General features: G+C 38.7%; 1 protein-coding gene across 2 annotated transcripts in view; it reads right to left on the bottom strand.

Annotated features, from left to right (window-relative positions):
* Nucleotides 1–24,450, bottom strand: part of bcl2a (BCL2 apoptosis regulator a) — a 166,004-nt gene that overhangs the window by 79,901 nt on the left and 61,653 nt on the right. The window contains exon 2 of one of the 2 annotated variants that reach the window (XM_052113831.1): nucleotides 7,193–13,223. The exons of the other annotated variant lie outside the window; for it this stretch is intronic. Within the exon in view, the coding sequence (XP_051969791.1) occupies nucleotides 13,089–13,223 (135 nt within the window). The 3' untranslated portion in view covers nucleotides 7,193–13,088. Of the gene's footprint in view, nucleotides 1–7,192; nucleotides 13,224–24,450 lie in introns of those variants that run through there. 2 annotated transcript variants of the gene reach the window in all.

Raw genomic sequence — 24,450 nt, 5'->3', positions numbered from 1 at the left:
TGGTTCTCTTTCTCTTTGCCATCTTGTTGTTTTGTGAGGGTGGAGGTTGGAGATCTGGCTTTAGGGCTTTGGATGCTGTAGGAGGTTAATCTTATATCTGATGAGCCAAATCTCAGAAGGAAAGAGCGTTATGTTTGCACCCTACGGCACAAGACACACATACTTACACCAACAAAATACCCACATGCGCCAGACCTCACAAAGCTCATCAACATTGTCAGTAGGATAACAGTCAGAACATTCATCATATACATCATTATTGTAATTAAGGCTTCCTTCATCAATCAACTCCCCTTGACTTGCAGTATAGGTTGGCGGTTAGGTTTGGGGTTTGAATTAGGGGGTAGAGTTAGTAAAATATGCATTCCTGTTGAATGCTGTACATCATTTACAACTTGCTTTTGCTGCCAATCTATGGACATTTCACTCGGAAACTTTAGCTCTCAGGTGCCCATCCTTATAACAATGCGTTGTTGCATCCTAGTTGGTCAATGTAAATATGCACAAGTATTTGAGCATTGCAATGTGTCGCAATTTTTTTTTATCAATATGAGAGTTGTATTTAAAGATGTTGTGTCAAGTAAAATGTTCAACTTTAAAAAACAAATTGGGCCTTGAGACACTCGGTTCAGTTTTTGAACACAAGTACAGATCCTATGTGAACAGCCCCTTACAATTGCAGATCACTTTAAAAACAGTACTATGGTATAACCATGTTATTTGGGACAAGGTACGTATTTTTATGAATATGTTTATACAGGAGTCTACTGGTCCAGATACAGCTCTTTTCATGAAGTGCAACCAGGGCTGCAGCCCTGGATTATAGGCGGGGCCCAAACAGTATACAGCTGTGGCCATAAGTATTTGCAGTAAATTAACTTGTGTTTTGCAAAGTTTGCTGCTTCAGTATATGTAGATTATTTTTTCACATGTTTCTATGGTATTCTGGAAAACAATGATAAGTGTTTCATAAGTTTTAAAGGCTTTTATTGCCAAAAACATTCAATATATGTAAAGAGTCAATATTTACATTGTTGACCCTTGTTCTTCATAACTTCTGCAATCTGCTCTGGCATGCTGGATATCAGCTTCTGGGCCAAATCCTGACTGATGGTGATCCATTCTTGCCTTATTAGTGCCCGGAGTTGATCACAATTTGTGGGCTTCTGCTTGTCCACTCGCCTTTTGAGGATTGACCACAGGTTCTCTATGGGATTAAGATCTGGGGATTTGCCTGGGCACAGATCCAAAATTTCAATGTCATGACCTCCGAGCCACTTCATTATCATTCTTGCCTTGTGACATGGTGCACCATCATGCTGGAAAATGCACAGATCATCGCCAAATTGCTCCTGGATCGTTGGGAGAAGTTGCTCTTGCAGGACGTTTTGATACCATTCTTTATTCATGGCAGTGTATTTGGGCAGAATTGTGAGAGAGCCCACTCCCTTGAATGAAAAGCAACCCCACACATGGACAGTCTCAGGATGCTTCACTGTTGGCACGACACAGGACTCATGGTAGTGTTCACCTTTTCTTCTCCTGACTATCGATTTTCCAGATGTCCCAAACAGTCGGAAGGGGGCTTCATCAGAGAAAAAAATTTGCACCAGTCTTTTACTGCCCAATCCTTGTACTTCCTGCAGAATTTCAGTCTGTCCTCAATGTTTTTCTTGGAGAGAAGTAGCTTCTTTGCTGCCCTTCTTGACAACAGGACATTGTCTAAAAGTCTTCGCCTCACTGTGCGTGCAGATACACTCACACCAACCTGCTGCCAATATTGAGCAAGCTCTGCACTGTTGGTGACACGATTCCGTAGCTGACTCCTCAGGAGGAGACGCTCCTGGTGCTTGCTGGACAATCTGGGACGTCCTGAAGCCTTCTTCACTGCAGTTGAGCCTCTCTCCTTGAAGTTCTTGATGATCCAGTAAATAATCTTTCAGGTGCAATATTCTTTGCAGCAATTTCCTTGCATGTGAGGCCCTTTTGATGCAAAGCGATAATGGCTGCACGGCTCTTTAGAGGAAACCATTGCAAACAAGAACACAATGATTGGAAGCACTTCTTCCCTCCTTTTATAGCAATCAGTCTGCTCTTATAATCCAATCAGAATGATAGAGTGATATCACCTGATTTGTACTCGTTCACACTTTCCCAGGTGCTGCTGATATGATTAGTGAAATGATGTTAGCTGGTCATTTTGTGCCAGGCCCAAAAAACAGTGAACTTTTTTTTTTTATCTTTTTGCAATTATTTAAAATGCATCTGATCACTCTGCACAATAATCTAGAAGCAATGTGAATCAACATCACAACAACTGAAGCAGAACTTTGCAAAACACAAAATGTATGTCACTGCCAATACTTTTGGCCACGGCTGTACTGTATGTAAGACGTGTGAAATGGGTGTGAGATTTTCTGAAACTAGAAGCGTCAAGGGTTTTCACTCGCTCGAAGATCCCTCCTATATCACTCCATGAGCATAACATTTGTCAACCTAATTGAATGGTCAGAGAGAACGATTTTAAAATATGATAAAAAAGGAGACCGATCAAAATGCTTACTGAAAATTGTGAGGTGGTAATAACCACAAGCAAAGGTTCACTGTGAAATTTAAAAAGACACGTGGCCAAAGTGCAAACAAAGTTTTCCATTCACATAAGTGATAAAAAATAAAGGTGGGTTACCTCTCTCTCTCCTCTTCCAGATACCATCCAGCCATCTTCAGGGTTAAATATCAAAATATTTGGTACTTAATGCAGCTGGATGGACTAGTCAACCCAGTTTTAAATATTTCTCCAAGACAGGCATTTTGACCATTTACAGCTGCAATTGCGAGCTGCGAGCACTCTCTTTGCATGCGTGCACATTCGCACGAGTGCTGGAAAGCAGCCACCCAACAAGAAAGCGTGTGAGTACTGAATTGAGTCAGTATTTGGTGTTAGCGATACTGTAGTAGTCATTTATATTTATTAGTAAATATTAAAACATATTCATAATTAGCATCAATTTGATACTGAAGCACTGGTACTTTTGACATCACTACAAGATGTCAAAAATATTTGGGGCTTTACTGAAAATGTTTGGGCCTTAAGCCCCAGTAGCTCACACTTAGTGCCACCCATGCTGTTTCTTAAAAACAAACAGTTTCATGATACTTGGGTCCGGTTTTTTCCCAATACATCTGACAAACTTGACGTTAAGTGGGAGTTTATATTCTCAAATTTTTCCAGATCTGACCCCTTTCATGCAGTGTTAGCTCATGCGTTAGTCCGGCCCTGCAGTCGATACAGCTTAAATTGTAGCCTATTGAACTTGGAAAATTCATTTAATCATGGTAAAATCACTGTACAGTACTGCACTGCCTCAAGTGGATTGTTTTTTATAAAATGGTGGCAACAACAGTATAAAAGACGCCAATATGCAATAAATAGTTAAATTAACATTATTAATCGACATTAACAAATCTCAATATTAGTTCATTAGCTTAACTTTGCTGTTAACAGTTGCCAACCAATATATAATATACATTTATACAACAACAGCTTCAAACATGGATCATTTTTAAGAACTTAAAGTCTGAACTATTCAACTATTAGACTATTTATTTGAACTATTTAACTCATTTGATTGTGCTTTTAGCCAACTTTGGGGCCTCTTTTAACAAATGTTTAATCCATTCTGCATATTTTCCTTCAATATCAGGGCCGAAAAATCAGATTCCATAAGGGCCACAATACTGCCACAGTACTTTTTGTAAGGGAAGGTACAATTTGAATGCTATAAATGGTAGACTTGTCCTTTATGCTGAGCATATGCGAAACAACGGTCTCATAAAGACCCCCTATGTTAAACAGATGGATTTATGTGTGGCCCATGGTGATTGGTTAAACCCACGTCCCCCATGAGACACAGTTGCCAGCCTTCCCTTATTCTTGCTTAAAACACTCCCTGATATACAGCTGGCCTGTTAAAATTATTCCCTCGCTGCCTTCAATTTGGAGTACAGTAGAACGTGACAGACTCCACGGCGGCATATTGGAGTTTCTGAGTCAGTGATGCAGACCGTGACAGCTCTTCTCAGATGATAAGGCAAAGTTTATTTAATTAGAACACATAAACGTTAGCTTATGACATGGGTTCGTACACAAAATAATATAGACACATTTAAAACAAGTGCTATGAGGATACATTGAACAAAAGGGTCACAAAAAAGAAAGTAGAACAAAGAAAACATCATGAAAAATCCTTTCTGAATGCTACATGCTGAGGGCATACAAGACAGAATGTACAAAATAGAAAGACAAACAGGATAATGATGGAAAAATGAGAATTTGGAAATCAAATATAAACTCGGAATATCCTGTCTCTATATTAAAATCCCCTGGATATTTTGCTACATTTTAATGGTTATGTGATATATGAGGGAAGGTATGGCAGCAAAGTCATTAAAAAGGAAAGAAAGCAAAGAAATCAGAGAAGAAAATCGATTTATTTTTTTCTCTCTGAAAGTGGTATTGTAAGATGGATGCATTATAGTAGCTGCCGTAGGAAAGAAAACACTATATTTGGGTTTGATAATCTTCTCTATCTGATGTGATGGGTCATGGCGCTTGTTTCAGAATATATACCAAAAATTAGTCATTTATATTGAATGCAATGTGAAAAATCACACTGCAATTCAAAAATGAAGCTGTACTGTATAGATAGGGATGAACAAATGCACTCATGCATTATATATAAATATGGTTAAACACTTAACTAGTGCCACCATGAAGACAATTGCAATTTTAGTTTAAACAGATCACCAGAACATGACTGTCCAAGCGAAAGGAGGGAAAAACCCTTGTCCATTATTTAAATATTACTTCCATATTTTATCAGACAGAGCACGTGGGCTGAATCAAATGCCTATCCTCTTTCCATCCAAATGATGAAAACACAGTTGAATGAATGGAAAATGAACTGACAGATGGACATTTTTTGGAGAAGTAGGCTACAAGTCATAAGACTCTGACGGACTTTGAAAGTGAGTGCGTAGCTTATCAGAGCACATGGCTACATACATCATGTGTCACTGGTGTATTATCCTATTTTTACATTCAGAATATTTTTTTTCTGTAAAGGGATAATCATTTACATTTTTTTTTTTAAGATACAAAAAATGTGTTAAATAAAATATAATATTGACACTGAAGCTAGACCCAGGTTCCCTCTGTTACACTGTCCTAACCAGACACAATGTGATGTCTGTCCACACTTAAAGGAAAAATGCAGCAAAACAGCACACTAATACAAAATCAGAGCATATCTGATATTTAATATTGAAGCAATGAGATTTAAGTGTGGGTGGGGCTATATCGGCACAACGCCATAGAAAAAACAAAACAAGCGACCGACAACATTAGCATTCAAATTTAACATGGAAGAGATGTATCGCTAGCCACTTCATCGTATTGCATCTGATTAGGAAACAGTATTACATTATGAATTGTTTTAATGTACACACACACCACTACATAAAAGCCCTATAATAATGCATGATTTACACACACATCCATGTGCTGGAAGATTTTCTTCTATTTCATCTTAGTCCTTTTCTCTTTTTTTTGCCAGCAAAGTCAATAAAAGTCAAATGGCAAATAAAATTTTCTCAGCAAACAATCACTGCCTGTTTGATTACATATACAAATAAAGAGGCTTTAGGCCTGAAACATACTTTACACAAATACACGAAAGCAGACTCGAGTGCTTGGCCAACGCACGTTCCGGATGAACACTTACGTTACTTTGGCGGTAACAAGCCTCAGTATTTAAGAAGGGGGGGGAAGAGTTAGCTTTAAAAGTGCCATAAAACCGGATGTACTACAGTTAAGGTAAGTTGCTTTAAATATACTGACTTTAACTTGCACATCAATATTTTCTTCAAACTGTTGCTCAGCCATGCTAACTTGTAAGTTGAAAGAGGAAACTCACTTTAGAAGCGGACAGTTCACACACTAATGTCCGATATAGCGCCCCCTGCGGCAACGTTGAGAATGCAACGCGTACTTGAGCTGTGTTATGAATTGCAATCTGACACATTTTTGCATTTTACATCGATGCACAAAATCCAGCTTGCGTAGCTAAAATCGTCTGTGTTTGTGTACTTGCTTTGAGTATGCTTCGGGCTTTACACTCATGAAGAAGACCAGTGTCATTGCTTCTTATAAGGTGCAGAGGCATTTGATGCATGCCGTATTCAAAATTGGTTTTAAGTACAAATTATGCATTGATGCTTTTGAAGCTAATTCACAAGGCCTCTTCTTTGACTCAAGTAGGTGCATCTAGAGCAGCGTTTCTCAACGGGGGCGGTACCGCCCCCTAGGGGGCGTTTGGACAGTGTTGCGGGGCGGTGTGAACGAGGCAGCAGAGAGGGGGGCGCTCAGGCACAAATGGGGGGCGTTACTCAGAGGTACTCAACAGGCGGCCTGCGCAAAAATCTTTTCAGCACTTCTCCTTAGCCTATGTCTTCGTCTTGCTCGGATTACTGCTGCCACTTCACCAGGAGGATATGCCAGGAGAGCCGCTTCCTAAATTACACATGCTTTTAAGAGGCGGAGAATTTTCTGCGCAAAATAGAGGCGCGCTTTCACCGGCTTCTTCTGTACATAACGCGGAATACATAATTAGGCGCATAATTAGTGCTCAGGGCTCACACTAATGACCATAATTAATTAAAAAAAGTGGCTGTTTTTGACGTCGTTTTTTCTTCGGTTCAGTTCAGGTGGCCGACCTGTTGTCGTCTTTGTTCGTCATTTGAAATCAAATGACCGTTTGTAGGCTATTCAAATTTGAAGCCTAGTATATATTGCCTAATTGAGTGCAACCGCTGCTTTTTCATTGGCCATTTAGGTTAGTTACGTTATTGTTCACGTGATTGGTTCATCTTAAAAAAATTTGTGTGTGAGCCTGAATTTGTTTGAATTTCTAAATACATTTGCAATACCTTTCAAACAATCCATATGTTTTTGCATTTTTTTCCAAACACAATATTACTCAACTTGAGGCTTTTACATGTAGTTTAAATACAATAAGAAACTTCTGTTTCAGTTTTTTTTTTTTTTACCAAAAACTCAGGCTTCAGGTATCAGTGTTGCAATTGTTTGGCTGTAATAGTATTTCTGAAGTGTTTTTGTTTTGTTTTTGGGGGTCGTTAAGAGGATCATGAAGAGGTCAGGTGGGCGTTTGTTCAAAAAAGGTTGAGAACCACTGATCTAGAGTCTTCTCAGCTTCTAACCAGAGGGAAAGTAAGACTTAAGGAGTGGATAGACTTGTTCTGCTCCAGCAGTGGCAGTTTTACGCTGGCTTCATCCATGAGCAGCTTCGTATGGTGCAGTAACAGGGTGAAGCTACACTCAACGGTCTTACATTGCTAGATCTTTAGCAGCTAAAGTAAAACTCTCTTTAGATATTCAGATACAGTTCTCCACCCAACAAAGGGTGCAGCAATAAAGTACAATAGTAGATAGGAAATGTATAATCTGTACCGCTATAAAGCTTGAGCTGTGTTGATACGTTAGATAACGTAATTTCTGGCAAAGCTAATCCATCGTATGCAAATTCTACTGTTGGTTTTGGATATCACTGACATAAACACTCAAGAAAACATGCGCTGTGAAACTTTTTGTGTTGCACGGATGAATGTAATACGAGTAATTAAAAACATGAGGGTGATTAAATGATGACATTTTTTGGGGGGTAAACTATCCCTTTAAGCCTTATACTTAATGCCAAATTAAATATTACATCTAGCCTATGTTGAGTGACATCTGTATATACAGCACATCTATGACGATTGATTATTATTGAATTTGGGCAAGATTTAAAAGGAATATTCTGGGTTCAATACAAGTTAAGGTCAATTGACCAAATTTGAGACATAATACGTATTAACTAGGGCCGCAACGACGCGTCGACGTCATCGATTACGTCGACGTGGAGTGGAGTGGTGGTGGTGTAGTGGTCTAAGCACATAACTGGTAATCTGGTAATCAGAAGTAGAAAAAGTACACTGGTTCAAATCCCACAGCCACCACCATTGTGTCCTTGAGCAAGGCACTTAACTCCAGGTTGCTCCGGGGGGATTGTCCCTGTAATAAAGGCTCTGTAAGTCGCTTTGGATAAAAGCGTCTGCCAAATGCATAAATGTAAATGACTATGAAAATACGTCGACACGAATGAAATGCGTCCAGCTCATGGTGAAAATGACAACCACGATCATCCAAAGTATGGGAATACTTTAAACTACAGCCGAACAGAAAGGTGCTTTGTTCACTATGCAAAGCGGAAATGTCATACCATGGCAGCACAACTGCTATGAACGAGCATCTTAAAAGGAAACATCCTGTGACTCTGCGAACTCAAAACGACGAGCCAGCTGGGTAAGTAGTAGGGTAAGTAGGCTTTATTACAGTGAGTTTTTGGAGTTGTTGTTGCGGTCATACCTACTTTTTTCAGCTATTACAGCTTGTGTGCTAGTTAATAGTGTTAATTGCTAACGGTGCAGATGTAATTTATTGGCCCATTCGGCGACAATAAAATGGACTTTCATTTATAACTTCAACTTAAATCTGTCAACGAAGCCTTCAGTGCATTTAAATTGCCCGTTTTTAAAAGTTGTGTATGCACATGTAGACTAGAGACATGCACTCCCGCGGGACCCAACACAACAGAGTGCGGCGCGGGATCTGATGGCCGAGTGCGGGCGCGGGCGGTAATGCGCTCGTGTGTGTGCTGGTTGCGGGAGAATAAAACGATTCGCGGGACTCCCGCAAAATAGAAATCTATAAATTGAACATCTCAAAACAAATAAATTGTCATTCATCTGTTGCACAAAAGCAACAAGAACAACTAAAACAAAATAGATAGACCCCGGCCTGTAAATCGTTCTATGTATACATGTTTGCAGCGTTTAACAATGTAGCCAATCACAGACATATGTGTTCATTTTCTGAACGCAATGGCCAATCAGAAGCATTTAAGATGGAATCTCCTCACCGCTCAAAATGGACTTTTTGTTCAGTGCTGAATTCTGCATACTGGCAAATCGATATAATGAAAGATTCATTGTGCAGTCAGTTTCATTGATAATAACAGAGATGTCCGCTTTTTAGGAATTATTAAGGGAGAAATCCGTCCCGCGCATGTCTCTAATGTAGACTTTAAAAACAAACAATAATGTTATATTTACATATTAACAGTAGCCTGTAGTGTATTTATTTATTTATTTATTTATTGTTTATTTGAATAGGGACAGATACAAAAATAATTTCAGAAAATGAATTAATAAAAGTTTGAAATACTAATGTAGAAGTTGTGCTTATTATTTATTGGAAAGTTTGCCAATGGATAAATCGGCTAATCCCAAAAATATGCATTAGATTAATCGGAAAAATAATCGTTAGATTAGTCGACTAATCGAAGAAATAATCGATAGATTAATCAACATCAAAAATAATCGTTAGATGCAGCCCTAGTATTAACCCCCAAAAAAAAGAAATCGAGGCAAAAATCAATTGGGGCCAAAAAGTCAATGGGGCCAATTTTTGGATGGTTTAAAGACAGATATGTTAAGCTTATACATTTTAGAGAAGCGCTTACATTAATTATTAATGTTAAAACTCGTGCATTTTTGAGCTGTAAAGTTGTTCAAATTTTGACAGTCATTTTAGGGTTTGTGGCGTTACGTCTTCCTGGCAATGAAGTTGTGAAATTGGAAATAACTTCACATGGAAGAGGCTAGTCAACTAATTTATCCCACTAAAATCATGTTAATGCATATTTTTTACTTCTTGTGGCTATACTTTTTGAAACAGTGAGTATTTTAACATTTATAGATGAATTCACCTTCAATCAACATTATCTACAAATGCTGTCGTTTGAACTTGTATTGAACCCAGATTATTTCTTTAAGCAATGGTTCCTAGTGTTCCAGGCTATCAAAACAATATTTTCTAAACACAGAAGAAATGTAAAAACTGTTGGCCATGGTTGTCGTTCAGCCTCAAATTTCAGCATGACAAGAGACATACACCAGCAATTTTAAATGATTTTTTGAGAGATAAATGACATTAGCACAGGCTGATGTCTCAGTATCTTCCTGTGAATGAGAAATCAACCCTCCCAGTGCAATGTCCTGTAGAGGTTGAGTGATGGCAGAAGACTCTCTCTGGGGCGGAAGTTCCAGCAGACAGATCAGGTTTCTTTGGTTGTGGGGGCATCCCAAAAAAATCGACAGCACAAAAGAGTGCCAGCCAAATAACATGGATAATGGGGAGGAGTAGTGGTCGACCGATATGGGTTTTTTAATGGCCGATGCCGATATCCACGAGGACTATGTCCACGTTAACAATCATATTTTCTCAAAAATACCAAATCAAACCAATTGTACATACAGTGATAGTGAATAAGACATTTACTCGAGAAGCGCTTTTAACTTGGGCTGCATCTGAAAACGTAGGCAGCTGACTTTCCTCCTTGCTGCCTAATCAGTTAATGGCTTAACTGACAGCTGTTATGAATGAATGGAACTCTTAAGGAAACTGGTATCCGAACAGTTTGAAAAGCACCTTATTTTCACCGTACCTCTGTATACAGCCTCCGGAGGCAGCATTTTCCTGGTTTCGGATGCAGCCATGAAGTTGCACTCGTGCGGATCCAGCAATCTCCTGACAGTTTAAAAGGCCTGGAACGCCTGCTTGGATTGTCGTCGTGATTTGTGAATAAGAGGAACTTTTGATCCTGACACTGAAGTTTTTGATTCTGGCTGATAGAATACACACTTCAGAGGAAGATATCTGATGAGCACTCGAGGGGAAGAAAATGCTGGATTTTTGTGAGGTTTGTGAATGACATCTGTTTAAATGAGATATCTGAATATTTACAAATGGTATATAATATATGTTTTATTGATATTTGCCTTTTATCATTAGAAAAGTTACAGGGAACTGTTGAGGAGAGGCTGTTAGAACACATGCTTTAGAGGCAAAAATATTAGTGCTCCACAGAATCCACAGCTGGATCTGCTGAAGTTGTGTGAGGTTGGTTTATTACAACTGTTTAAATTAGATATGCACATATTTGCAGATGTATATGATATTAGTTTTATTGATATTTGCCTTTTTATCATTAGACAAGACAGTTAAAAGTTACAGGGAACTGTTGAGGGGAGAGAGAGGGAGAACGAAACAGATGAGCACTTTTACATTATGAGCTCAAACGCATCTGCCGCAGCTCTGATATGCGTACGGTTTAAATGACACCGTGTTGCACACCGGTCTATTATTGTAATAACACGATGGCACATAACAATAAATTAATCGTGACTGGTCGTTTGCATTTCTTAGTCACTTCACATGCAATCGTCCAAAGGGCCGATGCCAATAATGAAAAAAGTTTGATTATCTGCCGCTTTATCGGCCTAGGTGATATATCGGTCGACCACTAGGGAAGAGTGTAAAACAACTGGGACGTAAATTACAGTGTCCGTTGTGTATTAGGTCTTTTTTTTCAAAACTCCAGTGTCTGAATTCCTATCATGCCAGGTTGAATGAACTTCTGTTCCCAGCTGCCATAACCCTTACCTGCCTGTCTCTTCTGCAGATACACACACCCACACCTGGCTGGACATAGCTGGCGGCCCATCCACTAAATCTCCCCAGAACACCAACTAGCCCAGCTCTATCAACACAATCTATTTACAGATGTACACACACAATACCCACTTGTTGTTGCCATTATTTGAATAGGTAATACGTAACATTGAAATGTATCTTCAAAATTACTTTTTTAAAAGGCATAGTTCACCCAAAAAACAATTCTGTCATTATTTACTAACCCTCATGTCATTTCAAACCCATATGACTTTCTTCCATGGAACACAAAGGAAATATGTTGAAGAATGAACTGGTTGCTCTTTTCCATGTAAATACAATGAATGGGGCAAGAGCTTTCAAGCTTCAAAAACAGCACAAAGTCCAAGTCTTCTCAAGTCAATAGCTTTATGTGAGGAACAGACTGAAATTTAAGTCTTTATACAAATTTGCAAGTACACGAAGGTGAGAAAATGATGACAGAATTTTTGGTCAAAGGACACCTTTTTGGATAGACTATAACTTTAACATATGCATCACGAATATACAAAAAAAAAAAATGTAAGAAACAAATGGATATGAATACCAATATACAACGGGAATGCTTTAGCTTCTATGGAGTCAAACTTCCAAAAATCCAGTTGTTACATTCAGGAGTGGCGATCTGGGTCAGACAACTCTGTGTCCCATGTCAGGGTGAGATTACATCATGATGACCGTTTGTCTTCAAGCCGCTGTTCAGTTCTTGGCAAGTTCTTTGTGCTTGACAAACGCAGAAAGACACAGAGCAAATCAAAGAGGAACTTTTTAATGAGGAATGCTCAGCATCTGTTGGTTTGACAGGAGATCTCAAGAAGTCCATCCAATGTAGAAAAAAACCCACCCCGATTCGACACAGAGTTGGCCAAGTTCAAAATGCCATCATGCAATAGAAAAATTACTCAAGCAGAAAAAGTATTTTTTTTCCACACATGCAGACAGTCGAGAAATTATTTACATTCACGCCGGCAAACTTTCTTTTTTTTTTTTTGATTCATGCTACAAAATGCCAAAAAACCTGATAGAAAAATTTCAAAAAATCTTTTTGTACTTGTTTCACGTACAAAAGAAACAAACTTTAAGGTGATCAATGTTCTTTTTTGTATTCTTTGCTTGCATCCATATGAAGTATGTGTGAGTGTCTGTGTATGCATTTGTTTTGTGTGTCAATCTCTGTGTACTGTGCAACTGTACATGGCAGTGACAAGCGTCATATTCAAAGCGTATCTTCATTCTTTATTCTTTTTTTCTTTGCATTTTCTTCACTCTAGAGAGCAAAGGAGAGAGTGAGCGGAGCAGCTCCCGTGGCTGGAGGGGCAGAGCAGGGCAGTGCACCGCTGAAAGATGCTTTGATAAGCTAGAGAAGAGAGACAGGCAGAGAAATAGAGATACATAGGCGGAGAGACCCACAGGGCTGTCACTTCTTAGCGAAAAAGGCTCCGATGGTCATTCCTGCCAAGCCTAGTGCCGCCAGTCCAAGCACTTTTGTTAGGTACGACAAGGGGTGGAACACAGAGTCTCTCTGCTGACCGTACATCTCCGTGAAGGCATTCTAAGATAAAGAGGAAAAGAAAACACTTATTCAAAAAATATTCCCACATTCTAAATGTTGTAGATTTTTTATGTATAACATAATTTGAATGGGTTTAAAACTGATCTTAGAGTCTAGTTTCATATGTATTTACTCTCTCCATACACATATTTTATAAGTAATGAGAAAAGTACTTTTAAATTAGACATTTTTGAATATTCATCTATGGTGCTTTAGGGACCATCTGCGCTAAAACATCGCTGGGGTCCAAGCGAATATAAGGTAGAATTGTAGGTTTCATCTTAAAAAAACTGTTATTAAAAAATATTTCCAAATGCTAAATGGTGTAGTTTTTTAATGTATAGTACATCAATTGAATGAATGCTTGGAAACCATGATATTTTAGCTCTAGGGGTAGAATTTGGAGATGGTCCCTTATGAACGCTACACAATGAAAGTGCATTGAAGCATTTTCGGACATCAATTTGCAGCAACAGCAAGTGTTGACTGTTTAAAATACAATGCGTTATCCTCCTATGATATAGTTATATACACTTTAAACTTATTGTGCTAATAATATCTTTGTAAGATTGTCACCTCCAGAGAGCACGGTTTGGAGAAACCGGATGTCGGAGTAGAAAGTGCACATTTAAAAATTAAAGGAATAGTCAACCCAAAAATTACTTTCATATGATTTTCGTTCTTCCGTGGAATACAAAAGGAAAAGTTAGACAGAATATTGAATATCCAATGAACCCGAATGGTGACTGAGGATAACATTCTGCCTAAAAAGAAAGTCATATTTTACATTGGAAATCAAGTGGTGTATCCTGGGTTGCATTTCCTTTTATGTTGCATAGATTTGTTCATGGTTTTCAAGAACAAGGACATACATCAAGTTACATTATTTTTGTTGTTGACGTCAACAACAAAATCAACAGGAAGTTTTCTCTCCCCCCTTTTAAAAATGTAAGTGCATATTGACTTATGAGCCCATTATTATCCAGTTTGTTTCTAATTTCAAACATCATTCAAACAGATCATACATAATACACAAGAGGAAAGGCTCCTCATTACCATTGTTAAGTCAATGTAGCTAGTCTTAAATAATAGTAATGATAATAATAAATTATAGTATTTATGAAAAAATAAATACAAGCTGAAAAACATCTTGAAACTTTAACTACAACTGCCACTGTTGATATAAAATGCAAAAGTGCATTTGAGAAGCCATTAGCTGATCATTACAGGTTTTTTTTTTATAATCGCTATGACAATTCTTTCAGTACTTTTAACAAATTTCCTAAACTCTTAACGCACCAACACACCTACAACACACAATTGGCAAAACATTTAATTTCATGCTCAAAATCACACATTGTAAACTAAACTCCAACACTAATTTTCAAAATACAATAATACACTAGCAACAATACACTATGTCTACCAAAACACTGCAAACTTGTATCAAAATCAAATAATTTTTCAAAACACTAACATATGTTCTCGTCCAACAGGAAGATTTAGTCAATCACAATGTCATAAAAACACTAACATCAGATGGAATTACAGAAACTGCATTATTTTATATGTGTCAGGTCTTATACAACAGACAGTATATTGTATTGATCATAGATTGTGTTTTGCTCTGCAGTTTCTTTTGAAGCCTCTCCCTTGTCCTTGTCCCACGCCTCTCCCTTGCCCTTGTCCCACGCCTCTCCCTTGCCCTTGTCCCACTCCTCTCCCTTGTCCCACTCCTCTCCCTTGTCCTTGTCCCACGCCTCTCCCTTGCCCCTGTCCCACTCCTCTCCCTTGCCCCTGTCCCACTCCTCTCCCTTGCCCTTGTCCCACTCCTCTCCCTTGTCCTGGTATACGTCTTCCTCTACCTAGTGCAGACATTTTTCTTTCTTTCTTTTGTTGCTCTATATTGTTCCCTTTCCACAAAACATCAGCCCAAAAGGTTCTCTTTTACATTATACCATATGGTCATGCGATTGAAAGAACCTCAACACCTGAGTGTGTTTCCTAGATGGGAATCAGCTGTGATTTATATATTTGCATAATTCAATCAGCTGTTTCTCAGTAACAATAGAATAAAATACAGGGGATATATTTGTGTTTCAATTCACAATATAAACAGCTGTTTACCTTGACTTTAGCCTGTAAGCTTAGGTTTAGAACATGGTGTTATCTGTTCTGACATACAGTGTTAAAGCATTGGTAATTTTGGCAGTAAAAATCCATTGTTTTGGTCTTGTTTGAGCTTGTGTAAAAGAAGTTCAAGCATTTTAAATTTGTGTTAATTGTATGCATTTTGTGTTAAAGCAACAATAAATGTGTTAATAGTATAGCTTACACAGACGGATGTAGTGCTAACTGTGTTAAGAGTTTCGGAAAATTGTTAAAAGTATTGAAAAATCTGTCATAGCAATCGTAAAAAACTGTAAATCAGCCTCGGCAGTCCTAATCTCTTGGGCGGCCGGCAAAATATCTTCAATGTGAGAACCATATAATTGTTCCGTCCCTGCAGTCTCTGACCCAGCCCAAATAGACCTGCGACCCAACAGAGAAACACTGCTCTAACTCTCTCACACACACACACACACACACACACACACACACACACACACACACACACACACACACACACACACACACACACACACACACACACACTTATGTCAGACCCCCTTGCCTCACTTCTCTCTGACATTTTCTCCGGTGCGTGTGTGTGTGTGGGGCAAGTTGACGAGTCTGACAGGCAGTCGAGGAGAAAAGGAGATGCGCATGCGCAGGTGAGATTCTCCGTCTGTTTGCATTTTTTTTCTCAATACCGTAGATAAGCAAATGTACATGGTATGATAACAGTACATTTTCATACCGTGGTATACCGTGAAACCGGAATACTGCTGCAACCGTAATTGTACGTGTATATTCATATGTGCAGTGTCTGAGAGCAGGTCTGTAGTGCGTGTTTGTGTGTGTCTAATTGGCACGTATAGAGAAAAGATGTGTCTTCTCAAGATGGTGTTTTCAACACAGAAGACACCATTCTCTGCAGCCAAATTCCTCTGGGACACCATCCAGCCCAGAGAGAGAGAGAGAGAGAGAGAGAGAGAGAGAGAGAGAGAGAGAGAGAGACGTCGAGAGTTAGAAAGAGAGAATGAGATCCAGAAACAAAAGGAGCCAGCTCAGATCTATAACACTGAGCGCGACTCCCTGCGAGCCCACTCACAGAGACAGAGGAAAGGAAGAAAGGAAGAACATATAGGAGAAGACAGGGTCTCTGTGCCAGGACTTCCTCCGTCTCATCACTCCTACGCACAACCCCATCTGCTGTTTCCTTCTCCAGCTGTGTCTCTCTAAAAATGCAGCCAGACTCGCTGCAGACCAACCAAAGCATCTTTCACACGTCTGAAATCCTACACTCAAATATGACGACTTATCTGCATTTGGCACAAGCAAATGGCAGAGTTATTCCCCCTCCTGTTTACAGGGCCATTTATAAAGAAATAATTAGCTTCAATCCCCCAGAGCTGGGAGTATAAATGAATAGTGCGCAGATAAAATGAGGGACGGCCCTGTTCAAAAATATTTCCAGGAGAATTCACAGCCGTAGGTCACAATTGCGACAAAACATGTCTGATGCAACCATATGATACCTTCGATCTAGAGTTCTTCTCGATCTTCAGGCTGTTGGCAAAGCTGCATGAGGTATTGTCCCCCTGTGTAAACAAGTAGGTGTTTTTGAAAGGTGAATGTGTTTGCAATGATGTGTATGTGGGTGTGAGTGTGTGTCTTCGAGGGTGTTTTTGTGTTTATCATAAGATTTCCCCAAAGCATCCACCCATACACTCCTGTTTGAAACACTCTTGAGTGTCTCCTTAAAGGGATAGTTCACCCAAAAAAAAGAAATAATTGGTCATCATTTACTCACCCTCAAGTAGTTCATAAGCTAAAATTACTATTGTATACTATCTTAATGAAAGTGAATGGTGACTGAGGCTGTCATTCTACCTAAACATCTCTTGTATTCCACAAAAAAAAAAAAAAAAAAAAGCCATTCAGGTTTGGAACGTCATGTTGCATTCTCATCGGTTCTTCTGACATGACATCATAACGTTTGCTCAATAATTAAATTGCTCACCGCATTAAAGGGTTTGGAACGGCTTCCACTTGAGTAAAAGGTGACATCATTTTCAGTTTTGGGTGAACTATCCTTTTAAGAAGAGTTTGAAGCTGAAGCGTGTGTATGTCTTCCCACTCTTGATCTCCAGATCCCTGTGCAATGCGCAGTTCCCTTCTCAATAAGTAAAGCTTGGTTTTATTGTGGCTGACAGCAGTGCATGATCATCCTGCAGGCGCTGCCTGGGCCCGGGCTGGCCCAGCGAGGGGGCCGTCCTACGCCCAACTGTTTGAATTACATTATTCCATGTTTCACAGGCAAGAGAACTTCAGTTGAAAACAGGGAGAGAGAGAGATAGAAAATAGCAACAGGGCCTATGTGAATTTCCAGCACGTGCTGAGACACAGAGTGCTTGAATGCAGAAACATCAAATAAAACTGCCCGTGATTTGACAGGTATTCAGGATAGAGATAGACGAGTGCTTGTACGAGCCGCTTTCTCAGGCCTCATGTTAAAATTCAAATGTGCTGATGCAATGCAAAGCAGCTAGCAGCATATAAAACAGCCATTCATTTGATTTACAGTATGCTAGAGTAATCCTGGAATTCTACACATGCTTTGAACAGGACAATGTACAAACACAAATTATAAACAATTGAGATATTTAAAAGCAGTCTTATAATCAGACTTTGGCAGGTAAATGGTTTGCTGAAAACAGAGCATGTGTTTTCCAAAGAATTGCAATTTGAGCAGATATGTTGGAACTCTTAAAGCGTTTTAACACCAGAGCTTTTAGTATGGATCCGTTGACTCAATTTAGCTACATATTTGGTGCCATTACCTAGTTAAAGTGGTAAACAGCTGCCACTAATGGTAGTCACACACATGATGCAAACTTACCATAGATTCCTCTTGTATTGTTTTCCACAAGTAGAGGAAACTATTTGCTAATGGATTAAGATAAAAACACTTGTGTTAATTTTTTAGTAGTGCTGTCAGTCAAATTACACTTTTTTTTTATCATGATAAATCACAGATATTGAAAGTGCTGAAATTTGACACTAAATATACTTTTCCTGTCAAAATGCATTTATTTCCTTCTTAGGAAACAAAACAGTGTGTAACAATATAATGCTTTATTAACAAAGCTTCCACAGTATAAAGATAGAAATTAGTGGTCAACCGATATTCAGATTTTTTTTCATTATTGGGCGATACATTTTTCCCTTTGGCCGATTTGTTTCTCGAGGGCGCTGAGAATCAAATGCTTGCATGTGAAGTGACTAAGAAATGCAAACGACCAGTCATGATACAATTTTTGTTATGTGCCATCATGTTACTACAATAATAGATGTGCAACACGGTGTCATTTAAACGCGTTTGAGCTCATCTGTTTCATTCTCCCTCTCTCTCTCCTCAACAGTTCCCTGTAACTTTTAACTGTCTTGTCTAATGATAAAAAGGCAAATATCAATAAAACTAATATCATAAACCATCTGCAAATATGCGCATATCTTGTTTAAACAGATGTAATAAACCAACCTCACACAACTTGAGCAGATCCAGCATCCTGTGTAACGCTCCTAAAACTTCCTCTGAAACACGTATTATAACAGTCTCTCCTCAACAGATCCCTGTAACTTTTCTAATGATAAAAGGCACAAATCTATAAAACTTCTATTACATACTGTCTGCAAATATGCAGATATCTTGTTTAAACTGATGTAATTCACGAACCTCACGAAAATCCCAAATTTTCTTCCTGTCCAGCGCTTATCTAATATCTTCCTCTGAAGCGTGTATTCCATCAGCCAGAATCAAAACTTCAGGATCAAAAGTTCCTCTGATTCACAAATCATGCTGGCCAGTCCATGGCAATCTAAGCAGGCGATTCAGGCCTTTTAAACTGTCAGGAGATTGCTGCTCACGCTGGATCCTCATGAGCGTGTGAGCACATCTTCAAAGTAAAAGAGCTTCACATGTGCTATGAGTAAATATCTTATTCACTATGCACTGAATGTACAATTGGTTTGATTCTGTATTTTTTGAGAAAATGCAATTGCTAACGTGGACATGCCATCCATGGTTGCTGGAATAATGTGGGTGCTGTTATTTCCTTCTTCCTAACATATTAGCAATTTCTTTATGTGCAAATAAATTACTAAAATTTGATGACTAAACAGAAATCAGAAGAAACTGCTATCTACCATTTAAAATACAATTTTATTTTTTAAGATTCTTTTTTACAAAGTTAAAGTTTAGTGTGAAATTGAGTAAATATTGTGCCAAATAAGAGTATTATTTATTTTTTTTTTTGCAATTTTACGTTTATGTTATTTACTATATTAAATTGTATGATATATCAGCATTGTATCAGCCTATCAGCCACCCTGCTCTCTGGATATCATCGGCCATTAAAAACCCATATCTGTCGATCACTAATAGAAATGCACAAATATAACACCAATTCAAATAATATTAAATGCTTCCCAAAGTCTAAGTGGGAGTTTGACTAATTGAAATAACTAGTCTCTCTATAGGTTACATATTCACTGCAATGGGCATTACATTTCTTTAACTCTAATCCTCCACAATATTAATCTGATGGTAGACTGTGGCAATCCACTTTGTTACAGCAATTGTGAAGCCACTTTCGTAATTCACGTCAGAGCGTCAAGAACCGCTTTGAAATTCACATGAAAAGTGGTTGCAGACAATAATGTATCATTCTGCATTACAGTGATAGTTAAGACTTGTTTCTGTGGTAATTAAAATGTGCCTTACTTAGGCTGAAAAATACTTGATTTCTGTCACAACTGCCATCTTGTTTGGTAAAAAAGAAAATGGCGTTAAGAGCTCGTTTCCCCATCACTTTATCATTGAGGTTTGTGGTGTGTCTGTCAGTGCATTGACTCAGGGTGGACACATCGCATAGAGTCCGCCCTTTCAACAAGTGTTTATGCTTAATCGTGATTAAGAAAGATTTACGCTGTAACATTTTTAAATTAATCGCGTTAACGCGTTAATTTTGGTAGCTCTACTTTAAAGCTTTTTTTTACTTAATTGCCAATATGAAAATATTTTATTCTTGTTTAAAACAAACTACAGATGGGCATTTCAAGTATTTAATATTTTTTTGTCACCCTTATAAAATTAGCTTCAACAACTATTGAACCTGTTTTTCTTCTGAAAACAAATTGCACTATGCACGAATGACAACATCTGTATTATAGATATGATAACTTTAATTAAAGAATTTTCATTTTTGGGTGAACTATTCCTTTAACAGCATCATATTTCCACAGCGCCACTTAATGCATTGAGTTGTAATGGCAAGATATAGGTGAGAAAGCAATTTAATTGTTGTCCACAGGCAAATTCAATTGCGATATTCTATTAATGATTTTACTTATTGAATATTGTTAAATCTAGCTAACCAAGGACTCGATTAGTTGATTACTCCTGCATATCCCTAGCATAAACCTGACATATTTTTTTTGTAATATGCTTCTCAAGTAAATGTATCTTGATTTAAGTATGTTATCTATTTTTACTAGAAAACACAAACCAAAAATGGTTCTTGTAACGAGGGAGGTGGAATCGAACTTGGGTTCAGACAAAACAATCATACCTGAACAATCATACCTGACCATCTGCTTTTACACAGGACATATAATTGGAGGTGCGTTAACATCCTCTATCAACAAGCAATCTGAGTTAATCACAAATCCAGTTCCATAAACGTCAGTCCGTAATGGTCTCATAATTTACTAGCTTCTTAAGAAACTGTCTTTATCTGCATACCTTCGTAAATATTGTCGCCTGCCACTTTCATGGTCATGGTTTATTCCACTATATGCCATGTAGCGTAGCCGAGTATATTTAACAATGACACAAGAACCTGCTCACCATTTGTTTGCACCACTAACAATGGCTGCCAGCCTTATTATTAGGAGAAAGCTCCTCACTATCTCTCAAGACATTTCTGCTGTTCACTCTATATTTATCTATCCATCTTATCTGCCTTTCTCTCTCTCTCTCTCTCTCTCTCTCTCTCTCTCTCTCTATAAGAACACCTGGCACAGAGCAACTATGAGGGAGTGAGAGGAGAGGGTGGGATGGAGGTGACAGATATGACTAAAAGAGGACTGTAACAATAGCACAAATTGAGCTCACAATATGTTCTAATAAGAGCCACAGGAATTAGTGCCAGTGGAGATGTCAACCCAGGCAGCTTGCTAGGGACAGGGTGTCGTCACAGGCATGTCTGACTGCTGCAGATGTGATGAGGGCATAAACGAGTGCCCTGGATGCCCCATCAGCAGAGGAGGTGACAGGACCAAGCTGAGAGATGTTGTCGGCCACGTGTCCACATCCCTGTTTGCTCATATTTTTTTCCTGCATTGGTAAACATCCTCATTAGAGCAGCTTCCGCTCTGTGTTTGAACAGACTCGCTCTGTTTGCCCAGGGCCTCTGTTAATGGTTGCCTTGCTCCCCTTTCAGAACACACACAGGTACTGGTTGACAAGTAGGGAAAAAAACGGCAGATGCTAAGTGATTTTCGCCATTGTCTGCTAACTCTGTAATCATACAATCATAGAGCAACCAATTAACAAATTTAGAGGGGAGTTCACTAAGAATGCAACCGGTCAAAGTGTTGTTTATTTGCACATGCTTTCTGTGCTGGTTTAACGGCTGATTCACTAAAAGAAGTATGCTGATCAGGCAACGGCGCAAATGCGGTCACAAAACGCTGAACGCAATTTGCGCAGAGCAATCCCTATCTTACGGGCCAGTTCTGAGAGCTAAATAACAGCTTATGCAGCAGACCCTCACAATCCTGCGCTCTCTGCAGGAACAATCAGCATCCAGGGCTGGGTAAAAATATAGATTTTCAGATTAATCGAAAACTTCATTTGAAATATATTGATTCTTAAAGATCGCCACCAAATTCCTAAAAACTGTCAGTAATTAGCCAATGGTTGATACATTTTCATATTTCACTCACAAGTGATTGAGAAGTAGCAAAGAAGGGAAGCACTGATATCTTTTCACTGCATGTTGAGAGTTTAAGTTTGATTTGATTTATTCTTTGTAATGTGTGTCCAAAGATGAGATCCACCCAATCCATTTGTCATTGAATAATGTCTCTTTTAATACCGTTTTTGTTCTTTGCGGTCAGTGGTTGAAAAAAATAACAAAAATAGAAATATTTATTTCTAACCAAACATAGCACGGAGAAGTCTCTTAAAAAGACAGAACAGTTAATTCACTGAGCACTATATTATGAACAATACGGTCCTAATAAAGCGTCCAACATGGTCGTCTGCTTTTGTAGCCCATCCGCCTCATGTTTCGATGTGTTCTGGATTCTAAGATGCTATTCTGCTCACTACAATTGTTACGTAGTCTTTCTGTCAGCTCAAACCAGTCTGGCCATTCTCCATTGACCTCTCTCATCAACAAGGCATTTCCGTCGGTAGAATGGCAGCTCACTGGATGTTTTTTTGTTTTTGGCACCATTCTGAGAAAACTCAAGAGACTGTTGTGTTTGAAAATCCCAGGGGACCGTTAGATATAGAAACACTCAAACCAGCCCGTCTGGCACCAAAAATCATGCAATGTGCTACCACTCTAATGGTTGATGTGAATATCAACTGAAGCTCCTGACACGTATCTGCATGATTTTACGCATTGCACTGCTGCCACATGATAAGCTGATTAGATAATCGCAAGAATAAGCAGGTGTACCTAATAAAGTGGCCAGTGAGTTGGTTATTATTTTCATGCATAATTTGTACTATTTACAAGTTTATACAGAAGAGCATCTCAGAATACACAACATTCAAATCTTAAGGCGAATGGGCTACAACAGTAGAAGACCATGTCGGGTTCCACTTCTTTCAGCGAAGAACAGAAAACTGAGGCTGCAGTGGGCACAGGCTCACCAAAACTGGACAGTTAAAGACTGGAAAAACATAGCCTAGTCTGATGACTCTTGATTTCTGCTGAGGTACACAGATGGTAGGTCCCCTGCAGCCTCAGCTTGTAATTTAGTAAATTTGCCCCAGACTGTCTAAATACTCAGCGTGATGGGCTGTTTTTGGAATTTAACTCACAAGCAGTTTGAATGAACTGCTGCTGGAAATGTTTGCCACAAACATCCATTTCTGTGGTTCTATCTTTCAACAAAGTCTGTTACTGTGGAGCGTTCATGAGCCGTTACGCTACAGGTCCAACACCTTACATACAAATGTTCAACACCCAACAGGACTGTGAAATGCAGACCTCGCTTAGATATCTAAGCCCACCCCTTCCTCCTAGTCTCTATTTCTGTCCTTCCTGTGAAGTGTTGGTCAGATATGCCAGACGCAACATTGCTAACACTTGGCACTCTATGTAAACCAAAGCATCTCAGTGGCTACCAGTGCCAGTGCATGGCACAATGGTCTTATCGAACTCTACAAGACTTCTTGTGGAGGAGTAGTAGTATGTTGCAATTTCACGATGGGCACAGCCACAAAAAAAAGACAGTTAATGAAAGCAAACATTGAAACATGGGCAGAACCATATGGAGCCAGAAATATGCCAAAACAATTTGAATTTGAAGTGTGATTTTGCCAAATGTAATATTACGTTGTATTTTAAATAGGTTTGAAATATAATTTTTTAAACTGCAATCCTGGACATTTCATATTTAACCAAATTGAATTGTTTTTTTATATGGCACAATTTTATAAATATATATTTTCAAACAGCAAACTTTTGGATCTGAATTCTTACCCTGTAAATATTCAGTTTAAAAAAATACAGCTTCAAGTTTTCAAGATGAAGACCAAATTCAATATTCTAAAATTCAAATCGCAGAAATTCAGATCTATAGAAAGTGGGTCAGAGATCAAGCTTCTGTGTTCCACAGGGAAGAGTAGAGGGTCTCGTAAATGTCGAACGGAGCATTTTGGCCAATTACAGGTCAAGGTGCAATAATTCTCTGGCGCGAGCGTGATTCAAAAGGTTGCCATTCTGACCATGAAGTGGTTCTTAAACTTTTTTATGATTTATATTTTTATGGTTAGCACGTCATCACATTCTCAGCACGAGACATTTGTCTAAGCGGTCTC

Source organism: Xyrauchen texanus, chromosome 41, assembly GCF_025860055.1.
Source record: "Xyrauchen texanus isolate HMW12.3.18 chromosome 41, RBS_HiC_50CHRs, whole genome shotgun sequence".
NCBI classification, from domain to species: domain Eukaryota; kingdom Metazoa; phylum Chordata; class Actinopteri; order Cypriniformes; family Catostomidae; genus Xyrauchen; species Xyrauchen texanus.
This window is presented reverse-complemented; position numbering and strand designations above follow the sequence as displayed.